This window comes from Falco biarmicus, chromosome 10 (genome assembly GCF_023638135.1).
Source record: "Falco biarmicus isolate bFalBia1 chromosome 10, bFalBia1.pri, whole genome shotgun sequence".
Classification (NCBI taxonomy): domain Eukaryota; kingdom Metazoa; phylum Chordata; class Aves; order Falconiformes; family Falconidae; genus Falco; species Falco biarmicus.
The window spans coordinates 14182816-14198057 of record NC_079297.1 but is presented as its reverse complement, the minus strand read 5'-3'; the positions used below and the strand labels follow the sequence as shown (position 1 = coordinate 14198057).

The 15242-nt window shown below is 44.0% G+C and overlaps 1 protein-coding gene across 2 annotated transcripts in view; it reads left to right on the top strand.

The window, feature by feature from the left end:
* The window catches only part of NKAIN4 (sodium/potassium transporting ATPase interacting 4), a 52067-nt gene that overhangs the window by 28055 nt on the left and 8770 nt on the right, over positions 1 to 15242 (top strand). For both annotated transcript variants that reach the window (XM_056354688.1, XM_056354687.1), the window contains exon 4: positions 6931 to 7128. In XM_056354688.1, the coding sequence (XP_056210663.1) occupies positions 6931 to 7128 (198 nt within the window). The remainder of the gene's footprint in view (positions 1 to 6930; positions 7129 to 15242) is intronic.

The following is a 15242-nucleotide window of genomic DNA, read 5'->3' as shown; positions in this document are numbered from 1 at the left end:
TGTTAGTTTGGTGGTAACTGGCAAAAACAACAGAGTATTTGTGCTGTTTTGGCAGTAAAATGCTTCAGCCTTGCCTCTGTTCTTAATGAGTTACTTTCACTTAAGGCTATCTTGTAAGAAACTCATGATGCTGCTTTCTTTCCTCCTTGTCCCCTTTAACTGAGGTTATTTGGGTCTCTGTAATGACAAAACAAAACCTCACTTCCACACAAGAACAAAAGATACATTTGAAATAGGAGTTAAGGTTTCCGTAGGACAGTGTGCTGCTTTGCAGGCTGGACTCAGTAGCATCGCTCTCCTGCTGCATCTCTAGAAACCTGACCCAAAGCCAGCTGACATCTGCTGAGTCTTCTTGATCTCGGGGTCAGGATCAGACCCTAGAAGGACACCTGGCCTTGGATAAGCAAGTGCTGGGCAAGCCCTTGGAGGGGACAAGGGCAGGGCAGTCTCAGCCAGGGTGTTCATGGCAGCAGTGCAGCAGCAGCAGGGTGGGTACCTCTGTGCACCAGGGGGCTTTGGGAGGAAGCTGTCCCTTAGCTCCTAATAAGAAGTCAAAGTCCAAGCTTGTAATTAGCCTGGCAGGAAGCAGGTAGATTGTATTAGAGGAAGAGCTTTGGTGGCATGAGGCTGATGGAGCTGGTCAGGTAAACACCAAGTCATTAACTGCTGGACTAAGCACGAATATGCTGGGGAGTGTTTTGGACAGGGCTCTGCTCCTGTGCAAGTCCCTGAGATGTTGGTAGCTCTGAGGAAGGTCTTCACCTGCTGTTTCCTTTGTGATTCCTGGTGAGCCTGTGGGGAGTACCATTCCTGCCAGCCCTGCGCTTACCCCTCCATATTCCTGACAAGGGCAGTCTGCCAGGGAGGTCTTTGTCAGCAGCTAGATAATTTATAATGACAAAATGCAGAAAGAGCAGTGATCTAGAAAGAATGGAGTTTAACTTGGTGGCTGGTAACGACAGCCCAGTGCAACCGAGACTGGTGATAATTCAGGTGGGGTGAGAAAGGATTCAAGTGTTTCTGCTGTAACAAGTTTAGGAAGAGCCTGGAGAACTGAAAAAAAAAAATGAGGAAAAAGTTATGTGCGCTTACTGCAAATAATTCTTTGTGCTCTGGTGCCTAGATCTGATTGCACAGTGGTGAGGGAGTATAGGATGCGAGCAAAAAAGTGCTGAGCATTACAGGGCTGAGGTGAGCAGGGACACTTATTCTTGTGCCCCCCCTTGCTTTGGGTGCCTGACTGATCTAATAAACAGAAACCAGGGGCACCAAGGCCGTGGGGTTGTTGAGGTAAGGTCCCATGTCAGTCAATAAACAACTGGGCAAAGGGGTTAAGAGACTATATCTCCGTTATTCTACTGACGGCAGTTTATATAGGCTGGTAGGTGTGTGGTTGTTGACCTGCAGTTTGGGGGCTAGCTGTTTGCTTTCCTTTACCAAGCAATCACTTCTCCACTGCCTCTTTCCTCTGTTGGGTTGTCTGCCCATCACTTCTCACCCTCTCTTTCCTCCTGTCTTTCAAAGCATTTCCCGAAGTGCTGCTTTATCCTCCAGGTTCCTCCAGCTGTGCTTCCTCTCCCCTGGCCATGGAAACCCTGAGAATAGCCGCTCTGGTTAGCCCTGCTCAGGGTAGTTAAACTACTTATTATTGTAATATGTAACTTATTATTGTAACTACCCTGAGTTATTTTTATTGAAAAGGATAATGTTCCTTCCTGCTCTGTGAATCTAGTCTCTACTTCTTGGAAGAGCTAAACTGACCTGATTTCTATCTTTCTATTCTGACAGGTGTTTTTTCTTTTATCTTGCAATCTTTTCCTAGTAGGAATAAAAGTGTGAAATATGGCACAGCAGAACTTCCTTAGGTGCCCAGACACAAATGGATCAGCCTAAGTGTCTAAGCAAGCACTTCCCTTGTTGCTGCAAGGGCCTCCCTAAGATGTAGCCTGTGCCAGCTTTCCTGCAAGTGCTTTGGCAATGAGCAGGCAAGAGATACAGCAATCTGGATTTGAAGGGTTGCTTTTCAGCATGGCAGTGAAATGGTGATGTGTTTCTGAGTGGCTTTTGGCAGCACTGCAGCGCTAACTTACTCTGTTCATACTTCCGAGCACACTTGCAGCATCTGGAGGAAATGCAGCCTCTGAAAATGTTGTACCACTGCTCTGTGGTGGGGCTCACAGCCGAACTTCCAGATTGCTCTTCATCCTCCTCTGGTCTGTTCCTGTTCCATCTCCCTCTTTTCTTGTCCATCTGGCCATTTGGTTAGGAGAATTGTTGGGAGCTATCTCTGAAGTTTCTAGGCTGTGCTTGAAATAACATGTTAAGCTTCTCCCTGTCTACTCGAGTGTGAAACACAGTCCCTTCTGCAAGCCCCCAGTCTGAGTTAATTATTAAAATCCTGCTGTTAAGACATATGAGCATCTGTCTGTCCAGCTGCCATGCTGACTGACTCTTCACCATGTACTTAAGAAGTGTTCAGAGAGGTCTGAGGAACTGGTGTTGTGTATTTCAATGTATCCCTTTGTCTTCTCCCTCTGGAATTACTCATCTTGGAATGGTGAATTTTTATATTTTTTTTTACCTTTCCTTTATATTCCCTCTTGCCTACCCAGTGCTTTGATCTGAATCCAAAGCTGTGGTGGTGGTCAGAATCTCCTCTTGAAATGGAAGCAGCTCTTATTAGTCAGACGGGGGGCTATTTGTATTCCAGAGAATCTGGACAGCATCTTGGGATGACTTTGTACCTGGAGAAAATACTATGATGAATAAATGCATGTGTAATTACAACTGTCCCTCAACTCCATATAAATTTGGAAACTGGAAGCCTGAGATTTGGACTTTAAATGCTGTGGCACTGTCAACAAGCCTGCTGAGAGACAATGAAAGTGCTTCTCTGTTGTCTCAGGGTGATAGAGCTATTCAGCAAACATGACTAAAAAATAAACATGGTATTTCATATTCTGGTAAGAAATGTTTCCAACTGAAAAGATTTAAAATGTCTCTGCTGTCAAGCTCTGAGGGCTCCCATACAGGGTTCAATTTGTTCCAGAAACATCGTAGTGCTGGCTTGCCTGATAATTAAGGGAAGTCAGAGAGAGGTGGTTCAGAAGCTGTTAACAACAAGAAATAAAATAATCTTTGATAGTGTCCCATAGAAAATAATTTCAGAAAACTATTTTAGAAAAGGAATGCAGCTGGCTCTGTGGGTGTCAGAGATAGGTGTGAGTTTTCCTGTGGGACACAGTGGGGAGAGGCTGGGAGTGGAAAATAGACTCTGTAAAATGTAGGTACTACAGTTTTAGTGCTGTTGTCCTCCTTCTCACATGGATGGCAAATGGATGGCAACCAGATGCTACAACAGTTCAGAGCAATATGCGGTATTTTTTTTTTTTTTTGGCTGGCCTTCAACATGCTCCTGTAAAGGACCTCATATCACTCTTTGCTCATATTTCAGACTGAAGGTTAAAGAGGAAGCAATAGCCCTTCACATCACAGCCTGTCAAGAAACAAGGGGGAGTGCAGTTACACACACATCCTTCTCCCCTTACAGCAGGGCTTGCTCACTTCTGGGACTGATTAACATCTTCCAACCTGCTTACCACGTTTGGGAGTATTTCAGTGTGTTTAGACTTCAAATGTCTTGCAGAAAGGTTTTGGGAAACAGCTGTTCCCTCAACTTTCTTGCAGCTGGTTCTTTTCTCTTTATTTCAGTGTGCTGTTCCCATTTTGTAGTTTCATTTCTTTTTGACCACCTCCTTGCAAATGAAGCTGGCAAACTGCAGGAGACATCCTGGGATTGTTTTCCCAGTCTCCCAGCAAGCACTGAGTAACTGGAGGTCAAATAAGTGATTTTCTTCAATGCTCTTTTATTGTGCCCCACCAGCACAGGTATCCAGTGAGGACGTGCAGCTGGGGAAACAAGCAAAGGAATGGCATTGCTTGGCACATTGAGACCCTTCCATTCATGCTGCCCTTGTGCCCTGCAACGCTCTAGGCAGATGCTCGTTCAGAAAGGTGTCTCTGTGAATGCGAGGGCATCCACAATCCCTGTGTGCAATCAGTATTCATTTTACATCTGAGAGATGGATGGCTCGTCTGTGAGTCATCGTGGTGCTTTCAGAATCCAAATGTGCTCAGTTTTTCCAATCTGTTCTTGACTGAAGTATAATTTTTTGTGTTGTTGTTGCACAGAGCTGGAGTGTGATTGTAGGCAAAAAGCAGTGAGTGCTGGTTAGGACCTACTGTTCCTCCACCTGCCCACCTCCAGCCCAGCACTTGTTCTGCTTTTTCAGGCTTAATTCACAAGCAAGTTCAGCTTCTGCAGCAAAGTTAAGCCAGAGCCAATTCCATAAAGGAGCTTCAAGAAGGAAAGCAGTCTGTTTCTTACTTTGCCAAACACACATAGACGCCTCTACGGAGCCGAGAAGGCACCAAAGGGGCTCTTTGCATCAGTGAGGCAGAAGGTTTGGGAAGGCACCATCTGTGAGCTGGGAGAGGGAAGCCCTGGGGGCTGAGGTTAAGAGTAGATCCTGTGGTGCCCTGTGGAACAGCTTTGTTTCTGTGCTAATTGGGGGAAGCCCCAGGCAAAGAAACAAGAATTGAGTCTTTTTTAAAAAAAAAAAAAAAAAAAAAATGATTTTTTTTTCCTTCCCTAACCAAAGTAGTGAGTGGCTTGTGAGAGGGAGAAGAGCACAGCAGCTTGGAGGGCTGGATGTTGCCAGGAGGAAAAGCTTTGGAAAGACCCATGTGTGTCAGAACATGCAAACTTCGAGAGAAAGAAAAGCTTTGCAGAAAAGATGCAGTTTGGTGGATATGCGAGATGTCTGTGGACCACTGAAGAGCAATGCCCAGCAGAGGGAGCAAGCCAAGGGCTCTTCTGCCAAAAACCTCAGAAGCTGGAAGAGAAACCTAGCTCTAGAAATGAAGATAGCATGGCACCTTGCACTGTGTGCATTATCCTGGAGCTGCCAATCTAATGATTATTCCCCATTGCTTTTAAAAGGCAGACAACTCCCTTTAAACTCCCAACTGTTAATAGAGTTTTCCCTATTGTCTTTGGTATTCAGGCTGCCTCTCTGCTTGTGCCACACTTCATCTCTATGCCCTCCTCCATCTACTGTAAAACACATCCCATCTGTTGTGGTGATTATGTCAAGAGTTTGGCAGCTGTCTTCTCACTTAATTGTCCACATTTCTTAACATGTGCTTCCTGCAGCATATTTTAATAACAGCTCTGCAAACTCTTTTTGAATATCTGTGGTGGAGCGGAGGGTACCTACACAACGTGCCTAGCGTGACAGTTGGTTTCTACTCACAGGTTATCTGGCTGGCATCCAAACTTTCTGCCCTTGTAACTCAAGTTTGCCCCTGGATACAACAAACCTGGACACAGAAAAGTATATCTGCAGGGCTGCCTGGCTAGGCTCCCCACATTGGCTGCGGAGACAAGTCTCTCTCCGGAGGGTAATTCAGAGCAGGAGCCTGGATTAGTTTCTCTGAATCTCTTTTTCCCTCTTGACTCCACAAGGAACTGAGGCAAAGGAGCTGCCACGTGAGGTTCCCCATGTGAGGAAGTGTGAATACCCCAAGCTCTGACTGCTGCTGTTCTGGGAGCCGCTTCTTTCCTACAGGGACCGTGTAGGACTCTGGCATGAGCAGTGTGAAGTAGTAAAAGGATAGGTGCTACAACTTTTAGTAGTGGTTAGGTGGGGTGTGTATATCCAGTACCCATTTCTACTGTGTAAAAACACGTAGATTCTCTGCCTGAGAATTTTGTAGTCTTCTGAAGAAAATTTCTAACCCCTCCCCTTGTTTTGTGGTCAAAAGCGGTCGTTGATCCTGCATCAAAGTGTCCAGCACTTAGCACTCACCCGTGAAGTGACACAGCTGATCTACTTAGCCAGTTCTGAGATTGTCTTTTACTGTCTGCAGGGAGGGCTCTGCCATGTCCTGTAAGCTCAGAATCCCAAAGCTCTCCCAGGTACACCAATGACTACCACACTTTTCTCAAGTGTGAGAAAAGTGTTGTCATTTTTAAATGAGCACCTGGTTGCATACCAAACTCCTGCACTACTTGTGTGGCATTTCACTATGTAACCCTGACAACAGCATGGTTTAAATTATTGAACTAGCAAAGATGAGAAAAGCAAAACAAAAAGCGCATCTTGGGGTACAGATGATAAGGAATTGCTGGGAAGTGCTTGCAAGAAGCTGCAATCATCACTGTGAGGTCAGCTCAGCTGGGTGATCTGACCTGAGGCTGATAGTATGTCACTAAGGTCAACAGAAGATGTGGAAGCACCATGTGTGAAGAGTGTGGAAGGAAATCAGACAGAAATGGTACAGGAATTTGTTCAATGTCTTAAAAGCTAGGAACAGAGAAAGATCTGTTGGGTTTTGAAACTCACTTTGGGGTTATGAGGTTCATGTTTTTCAGTTCTATGTGTTGATGCCTGCGCTGGAAAGAGCACACCCATAGCACGTGATGCTGTGACAGGATGCTAAGTGCTGCCTTGTTTACCTTTTTCTTCTAGTTTTGCAAGGTTAATCCTCCCAAGCCCAAAACTTGTGGTTCCTGCACCCAGAGAAGACCCTTCTAGCAGAGTGTTCTTGGGTCTGCAGCCTAGAAACTGTATTTCTAATTTAAAAGCTGCCCAGACCTACTTCCAAAATATACTACACAATGGTGCAATAGGTTTGTTGCAATCCTGCAAAACTGCCTCAGAAGTGGTTCCCACCACAGAAGCCTGCCTGTGAAATACTTTTTAATAAGGATAAGGAATATAAAGCCAACATGTTTTGATCTGCACTACCATTTTTTGAGGGTGGGGATGTCAGACTTTAGGTTTTCCATTACTTAATGTGATCTCTATCTGACAGCATGTCCAACATTACAGTAAATGGAATTTTCTTTGCAACTTTTCTCTTTAGGACAGTGAACTCTTGACGTTCAACATCTCCCGGCACCAATCGTGGTGGAGTGAAAATGGTCCTGGCTGTGTAAGGAAGGAGGCTTCGATGTCTGGCATCAAGGGGCTGGACAGCCATTCCTACATCTCTGTGATAGGCTGTGCTCTGGAGTATCGGTACATCGAGGTCATGCACAGCTCCTTCCAGATCCTGATCGCAGTAAGTGCGTTGCTGAGAGCACCACAGGGTAGTGATTCTTGAGGAGATGCTGGGTTTTGGGTTTAGTTTTTTTCAGGCACAGAGGCTGGCCTCTGTTTCCCACCCCAGTTTGTATCATCTGATTGCAAAAGCCTCTGTGACTGTTTTTTTGTTTGTTTGCTCTCCTGTTCTCTCTTATGAACAATATTGCTTGAAAGAATTGGAAATGAATACCAGCAAACTTTTGCCTGAGGTAATGCATCATGTGCAACTGTACAATAACAAATCATTCTGCGTCCCTGTTGGGGTGTAGAAATCCATGTTTTGACAAGGACAGAGACCCTTCTGAAGGAGGATTTCTCTTAATATACATGACTTCGTGATGGGTGCTGGAGCACATATGTGCACATTTGTTGTGAAGAAATTAAAGGGAGAAGATTCTTATATCCAGAAAATAAAAGAAGCTTTAAGGAAGCAGAAAGCAGCATATTTTCTTTCTGCTGACACTTGAGATATATGCACTATATGTTTTCATCAACTCTTTCCTCACTGGAGTCTTCCACTGGCTTTTTAAAGTACTCTGCAGTAATTCAATGCCCTTAATGTTCACTGTTGATTAATTGTTTCTCACTTGTCTGTGAAATTAACTGAAACAAAATGTCCATTGTCCTCCTTACTTCATTGGCATTCTCGCATTTTGTAGCTGCATTAGAGTTAGCAGCCTGCATCTTTCTAATCTGCTTTGGTTTGTTGCTATGTGGTTAATGGCTTTAGGTACAAACGGACGTGGACTGGTGAAATGTTCACATTTCAGCATTCAGTTTTGGCTTAAAAAAGAAGGTAACTTGCCCTTATTAGATTTTAAAGGATAACAAATACAGAAATTCCAAGGTTCTGGAGTGCCAATTACTTCTCTGCACGGTTTTGAGACAACTTTCCACTGTCTTGATTCTGCATTTCCTATTAGCTGGGATGATCTGCGTGACCCAGTGAACTGCAGGGGGGGGAAGACTCAGGCCCTGCTCTTGCCATGTCAGAAAAAAGAGGCAGACAGAGAAGCTCCTGTTTGCCGAGTTGGCTGGACTCCCTGGCGTGTGTGCTGGCTGTTAATATTTGGTTAGTTCTCCTTCAGGGAAAATGATCTGCATTAAACTGTCTTGAGAGTTGTTTCGATGCATGTGTATGAGAAAGACAAACCTATATGTCCAGAAAAATAGACCCTGTTGTCTTTTATAAAGGGCTTTAGCTGGAACAGGATTGCTGCTGCTGAGCTGGTGCTGTTCCTGAGTTTAGTGAAGCAACTGGCAAACTTTGAAGTCAGAATATCTCAGACTTTTAAAGTGCAGAAGTATGTCACTGTTAGCATCCTTCCGAAATGCCTGAGTGGGCACGAGCCCCTGGGCCACAGGCTACAGGTTCAGCCAACAAATGGTCCTGAGTTTGTTTGGAATAGACCTTTGTTTTATGGCAGCTTACTAGCTTAGGCACATGGCCCTGAGCTGTGATCGCACTGATATATAGGAGTCTGTGTCTCTGGGAGCGTTTTCTCCTCTGCTTCTTCCCAGAGGCACATGACAATATTCTCTGTGCATCTGCAAAACACCACAAAGGGCCAGATGGGGAGATAAAGGCAGGAACTATAAGATAAAATAGGATTTAGGTAAATATTTTCTCTCTCCTCCTTCCTGAGATTTAAGTTGCAGTGGATTTTTGAATCCTAAACCCTGGAAATGAGGCTGAAATACTTGCATGCAAGAAAGCCATATGGGCTGAGCTACGCAGAGTGAACAAAACTTCTACTTCTCCTGTAATAAGGGTAGAGTATTGAAGCCCCAGGCCTGTAACTCAGGCCAGTTCTGAAATGCTCACATAATTTTGTCATGTCGTGGGAGAAATAGAGCTTTTCCTCTCTGCTTTGCTGAGGTAAGGCAGAAAGCAAGCCTTTTCACTTTCCCACTCAGACCTTGTGTGAAAACAGTCAGCCAGTTCTCTCCCTTTTCAGTTTCTGAGGGTCAAACTCTTTGATACCTGCCAGTATCTCTTTCTGTTCTCTTTATCTCCTTTTAAGGCAGATTTTATTATGGGCTGCTGTCCTTCCCAGAGCGCCTGGCAGGTACCGTGCTGCAGACAGGCACGGAGACCAGATCAATAGTACAGAAAACATGACTAGGAACTTGAAGGCTCAGGGGATGCAGCAAGGAACACAACTTAGTTTCCTCCTTGTCTGCTGCACACTTGAGACAGGAATAGTCCATTCCCTGTTAAGAAGAGCAAGGGGCAGGCAAAATTGTGCTCTCTGTAGCTTTTTTTGCTTTGCCTAATGAATTTTAGAAGTTGTGGGTTGCGGGGTGTGTGTGTGTGTATTCTGGGTTTTTTTTGTTCCAGATATGGTAGTGTGAAATCTATAGTCTTTAACGATGCAGTAGCCAGCTGTGGACATTTTGGTTCTTTTCTAGAAATACCAGTTCCTTGAGACTATTGAGAAGCTGTAGTGCACCATATTGTGTACTTGGGGTAAGGCTCACTGAAATCAATCTTGCATGCCAAAGGAGAGGGAAAGCAAACCTGAACCCATATGGTGAGCACAGTGTTGCCTGTCATCTTGACTCCTGCTGACTATATTATCCTGCTCCTGGGCATACATTTGAAGATACATAAGGTCTCAGTCTGCTTTTGCTCACAGCTTGTCTGTACTCCTTGAAGGCAAAGCAACTCCTTTAATCTGGAACGCGATCAAACTTGGGCATATCAGTCACCAGGCATGATACGAGTAGCTGTAGGGCCCAGTATGAAAATATTTCTCGGTGCTTTAGCACAGAACATGTTGGAGGAAAATGCTCATTGTAACATCTGAGAGCCTATAATGGTATAGAAATGTCACTGCAAAACTAATCCTACCAACCCAACTGGGAAATGCAAGAGCAACCAGTTTGTCAAGAAAAGAAATCTGTTTTGTTTTTATCTTAGCACGGATTCATCCTGCGTCTCCCCAGCTTGCCAGCCAGCAGGGAGAAAAGTGAATTCTGGTTCTGAAATACCTGGCATAGCTCTGGGCTGTCCATATGGTAGATCTGGGAGTGGGGAGGGTTAGGCTTTTCCTGAGGCTCCATTGAATGGAATGGAAATTGGAAATGTCTGCCCAACCGAGAGAACTCGTTGCCTGCCTGTCTGCTGTTTTCACTCAAACTGACAGGTTGGAAGGTTCCCAGGAAGGCAGCAATGCAAGCCTTGACAGCAGATGTTATGTGAGAAGCAACGCGCAAGAGATGCTTTGCTGTTGGCAGAAGTTAGATTTTCAGTGGTCATAATTGCATCCAAAGAAAAGAAGGTCAAGGAATCAAAGGATTTTGATTGCCTCTTTCTGGCTATCTGGTCACAACAGCTCTTTCACAAGCTGCCTGTTGGCTTTCTTGCAGCAGAGCGCTCTTCGTTTTCCCCCTTTTGCATTGATGAGAGCATACATGCTTCATTAGGTCTGATTAGAAGTGAAACCTAGAATACTTCTGCCCTGAAGGAGGAGACTGCATATATTCTCCGTGGTGGAAAAACAATAGCAAGCTTTTCTATTGAGAGAGGAATTGAAGAGCCCAGACTTTTCATGAGGACAGATGTAGACTAAAGCTAAGGTCTTACACAAGCAACAGTAACACCTCCTAAAATCTGCCCTCCCATCCTTCACGCATTTTGCATACTTCCAGCCAGCTGGTCCCTTTCTGAAGATCTTGCTGTAATTCAGTCTTTCTGGCTCCAGCACTTTAGTTCAATGCTGCTGTTTTATGAACATTTTTCAACCCACTATTAAAAAACTGACTTCAGATGACTGAAGGGCAGAGGGATGTACAGACTTACATTTTCATCATTCCCTTTGGGCACACTTGTCTCTTTCTGGTTTTTCCTGCTCTATTTATTTGCCTGTAGAATGCTTGGGACATCCCAGCTCCACCCTCTTTTGTTCCGCAGCATGTGTGTTCCCAGGCTGTCTGACAGGCTGACTAAACACACCTGCCCACAACATGTGTTCCTAATAAAAAGCTTAATTGGATACTTCTGCAGCCTAGAGGAAGCTCGTACTGCACTTGCAGAACAAGTAGAGAAACACCAGCAGAGGCTAAAGCCCAAGAACATTCTTTGGGGAATTAAAGCAATAGCTTAGTGTCATTTTACATCACTGACAGTTTCCCTCCTCTTCCACTTCTCCTACATGATTTGCAAAGATCTAAGAATTACTGTTATTTCCCTGGGACAGTAGAGCTCAAAACCTTCTTTTGTATTGGAATCAGAAACCAAGATGGCACTTTGAGCAAGAGTGAAATCACTTCCAAATTCTTGGCCTTTGTGAAGCTTTCTGTTCTGTTCATTGCTGCAAAACTTTGTGATGTTTGGGGGCTTGACATATCTTAATCAAGGATGCAGTTAGAAGGAAACCACTGGTGTCTCTTGGAGTCTGCTTATTGCACAATCTAGCAGACTCTTCCAGTGAAGAGGACTGGACAATAAGGAGTGGCATTTCTCCCCTGTAGCTATATTTCGTTCATAATTCAAGCAGAAGGTGAGGCAGGGGGAGTCCCAGGAGTTCATTTAATCCCTGAGGTGATACGTTTAATTACAGTTTTAGTCAGCCCATATAAAAATGCAATTCATGTTTACATTGTGCATCTCTCCCATCCTTGCCACTGAAACTCTCCTGTTCTGGCCAGGTCAAAAGACTAGCAAAGCTTCTTTGACTAAGAAGTGCCATTAAACATACAAATTTTTATTGATGAAAATCATGTAAAGAAGGAATGGATTATGAAGTCAATAAAAAGTAAATTTTCAACAGTAAGCAGGTAATTTTCAAACAAAGCCAGGATAGACAAGAAATAAAAAAGAAAACCCTGCACTCCAGTGGAGCTGGAACTAGAGATTTAGGGAAGTTCGCTGAATTCACTAGCTTTTGATTGGTTTGTTTGTTTTTCTGAATGCAAAAGTTCACCTTAGTCATAAAAGCAAAAACTTGCTGGGTGAGAGGAATGATGGTTGAGGGTTATGAGGCATTAATTTCTGTGCAAAACAAACTTCCCAAGTCAATCTTACTGCTTGCTTGGTGCTTCTGAACCGTGAATGATTTGAGAGGTTTAACAGGTTCCCTGTAACTGTATTAGCTGATAATCATTCATGCACTCTGCCCATAAACTGGGCAGTGTAAGTAATTTTAATTGTTAATACTACCAGGAGTTCCCTGACACAGATATCACATAAGGTTTGTGTGTACATGTTAGAGTATACTAACAGTGTTATTATAGATTATAATAACAGTGAATGCATTTAGAGCTGCCAATTTGCATGGCTGTTAAGCCAAAGTTCCTACTCTGAGGCATGATGGAAAATCTGGGGAAAGAAAAACCTTCCTAGAGCTTCCTTGGAATCAGGGCATACACTCAAGATGCCTTTCCTGCTTGGATATTTGTGTGTATGTAAATGGGTATGATTTGACCTTATACCTGTAAAATGTAAGAGGCTGGATAGCCAAGCTATACAAATGCTAGAGCAAGTACAAAGAGTATGTGTGATCACACTCCTAATTTGATCCCAGGGTGAGCGCAAACGCACCTACATTGGAGACCGGGGCGTGCAGGCGAGTGGTCAGACACCTCGTGGAATGCTGGGGCGCCTTCAAGCTGGAGCAGTTTTTCCAAGAGCACCGATCAGTGCTAACGGCGTTAGCTACCGGGGTACAGCTAATGAGCGCTAATTGGTGATGTCGCAGCCAAGCCTGCGGGCGGCGGCGTGGGGGCGCCGTCAGCACCACGGCCAGCGCCCGGGCCGCGCCCCCCGCCCCCGAGGGGAACCGAAAACCTCCTCTGGGAGCACAGGGCAAGCGACAGGAAAGGAGAAAAATCTCTGATTACTGATTTCTCTTTGTTTTCTTCTTCTTTTTTTTCTTTTTTTTTTTTTTTTTTTTTTTTTCCCCATCTGCCTTTAAAAAGCAATGGTTCCACTCGTGGTTTTACTCAGCTCAAGGCAGCTGGTGCTCTTTGCAGGTGGAATTGTGCTTTGCATTGGCCATGAATAAGGATCATTTCTACAGTCTATGCATAGTTAGCCCAGTTAGCTGCTGGGCTATAAATTCAGCCCTGACTTGGTACTGGTTAAATTCCCTATTTAGACCAAACCAATGCTCGTTCCAGAATGTAAAGCAACAAGTTGAACCTACACATATTCACATTCCTCTTCTTCCATCTCTTCCATTTCTTCTTACATTTGCTCTTCTATTTTTTTCCTTTTGTTTTTTGATACTTCATTTAATGGTTTTCCCCTCCAAGCAAACAGCCTAGGGTAGCATAGTCTGTGGGGGAAGGCAGCATCAAAGATTTTGGGCTCTGACTATAGTCCTTTAAAAAAATCACACTGGCCATTTTAAGACTGCATTCTAAAAGCAGGTAAAATCAGATTGGCCATTGCATCACACCCAGAAGGATATTTTATTTTTTTTTCCTTCATGATGTCCACTGTACTTCATATAAACTTATGACGCAGCCTTGGTTTCAAAAATGTGCAGCAGGGGAATGAGTGAGTCCATAGAGCTACCTCTCCTCCTCTGAGGTACTGGAACACGCTTCCATAAGGCTCATCCAAGAGGAAAGGAGAGAGCTGGCTTGTTGTGCAGACCATTACAGAAAATTGTAAAGGAAATACAAGGTTTAGTGATGCTACAAAAACATTCCATTTCCTTCCAACAAGGCGTGTGTTGTCAGGGAGAGCTGGAGAAATCACAAATGCCTTATAACTCCCCAGTAGAAATCTCATTATCTTGCCTTTTGTTTTCTGGGGTGATGTATTTTTCTGTCATATTAAAAATGAATGGACTCTATTTTTCAAGCCCTACCATGCATCATTCTGTCTTCCCTTAGAGTGGGTCACTGTAAGTTACATTCTAACTCCTGTTCAAAAGAATTGAGTTCACAGTGGAAAACAATTATGTCTCACAATAACTTTACTAATAGAGTTACTGTCAGCCAAGAGCTTGCTAAGTGGGGTGTTATATAAAGATGTAAAATGAAGGATGGAGAAGATATTTGATTAACAGGGAGAAGGCAAAGCAAAACCCTGCGGGATCTAGAATGCTTAACTCCTGTAGTACCAGCAGTTTGTTTCTTTAATTCAGACTGAGTAACAACTTGCTACTGAAACTGAATTGAGACAGTTCTGATACTTTAGAGCTTCTATGAACTATCAACTAAGGACCCCACCCAGCTACTTTAAATTGCTTTTTTAATGTTTACTCTAGTTTTCTGCTCTAAAGACTACTCTGACCAACGGGTTGACGCAAGGGCCGCACCACGCCAGGATGGCTGTTATTTGAGAGGCACCCTATTATTTTACTGTTCCTTCCTTCCTTCTATCTGGTTCCGTGGAGTTGGCAATTTACTGCTAACCTATGCAATTTTTGAATTAAGCCCATTGCTATCATTCTGTTTCTCACCATCCTCTGACCCATTTACTTTGCAGGCCCAATGCTTGATTAGTCCACAAAGAAATGTTCACTCTCCAAAGACAGAAAGAACCTTAGAAATCATAGAGCTATACTAAGGCTGGGATTTCTTTCCAATTATTTTTGATCTCCAAGCCTAAGTTACTAAAGACTTCAGTGTCTCTGAACATTGTTGCCAGGACATCACCATTTTTATGGTTAACTAAGATTCTGTCTCATCTGCATAAAAACTACACGCATCTTGTTGGTAGCTCCTGCACTTCTTTCTTTCTCTTCCCTTGCACAACTCTTATGACAGGAATACGGAGTTGATCAGCTCCTGTCCCTGGGCCTCTGTTAATAAAACCTACCCCTGTGGGTCTGTCCTGTACCTAGCCATCTGTCTAAAAACGCTACATAAGGCACTCTCCTGCACCCCTATCACCTCTTACAGAGAGTAAACATAGCATTGCTAGTTTCAGTGTCAACAAAGCCAGCCCATGTTCTCGCCAATCATTTTAACAACAGCAGGCTACTGCTCTGCAGATGAGGATGGACCTTGCAAGTTTTTAGTTTTGAGCTTTGTTTAGTATCTTCCAGCAGTACTTCCAGCAGTGTCTTCCCTTAAGCTTACACCTGCACCCCGTGCCTTACAGCAAATATGACTTGGCTCCACCATTGCAGC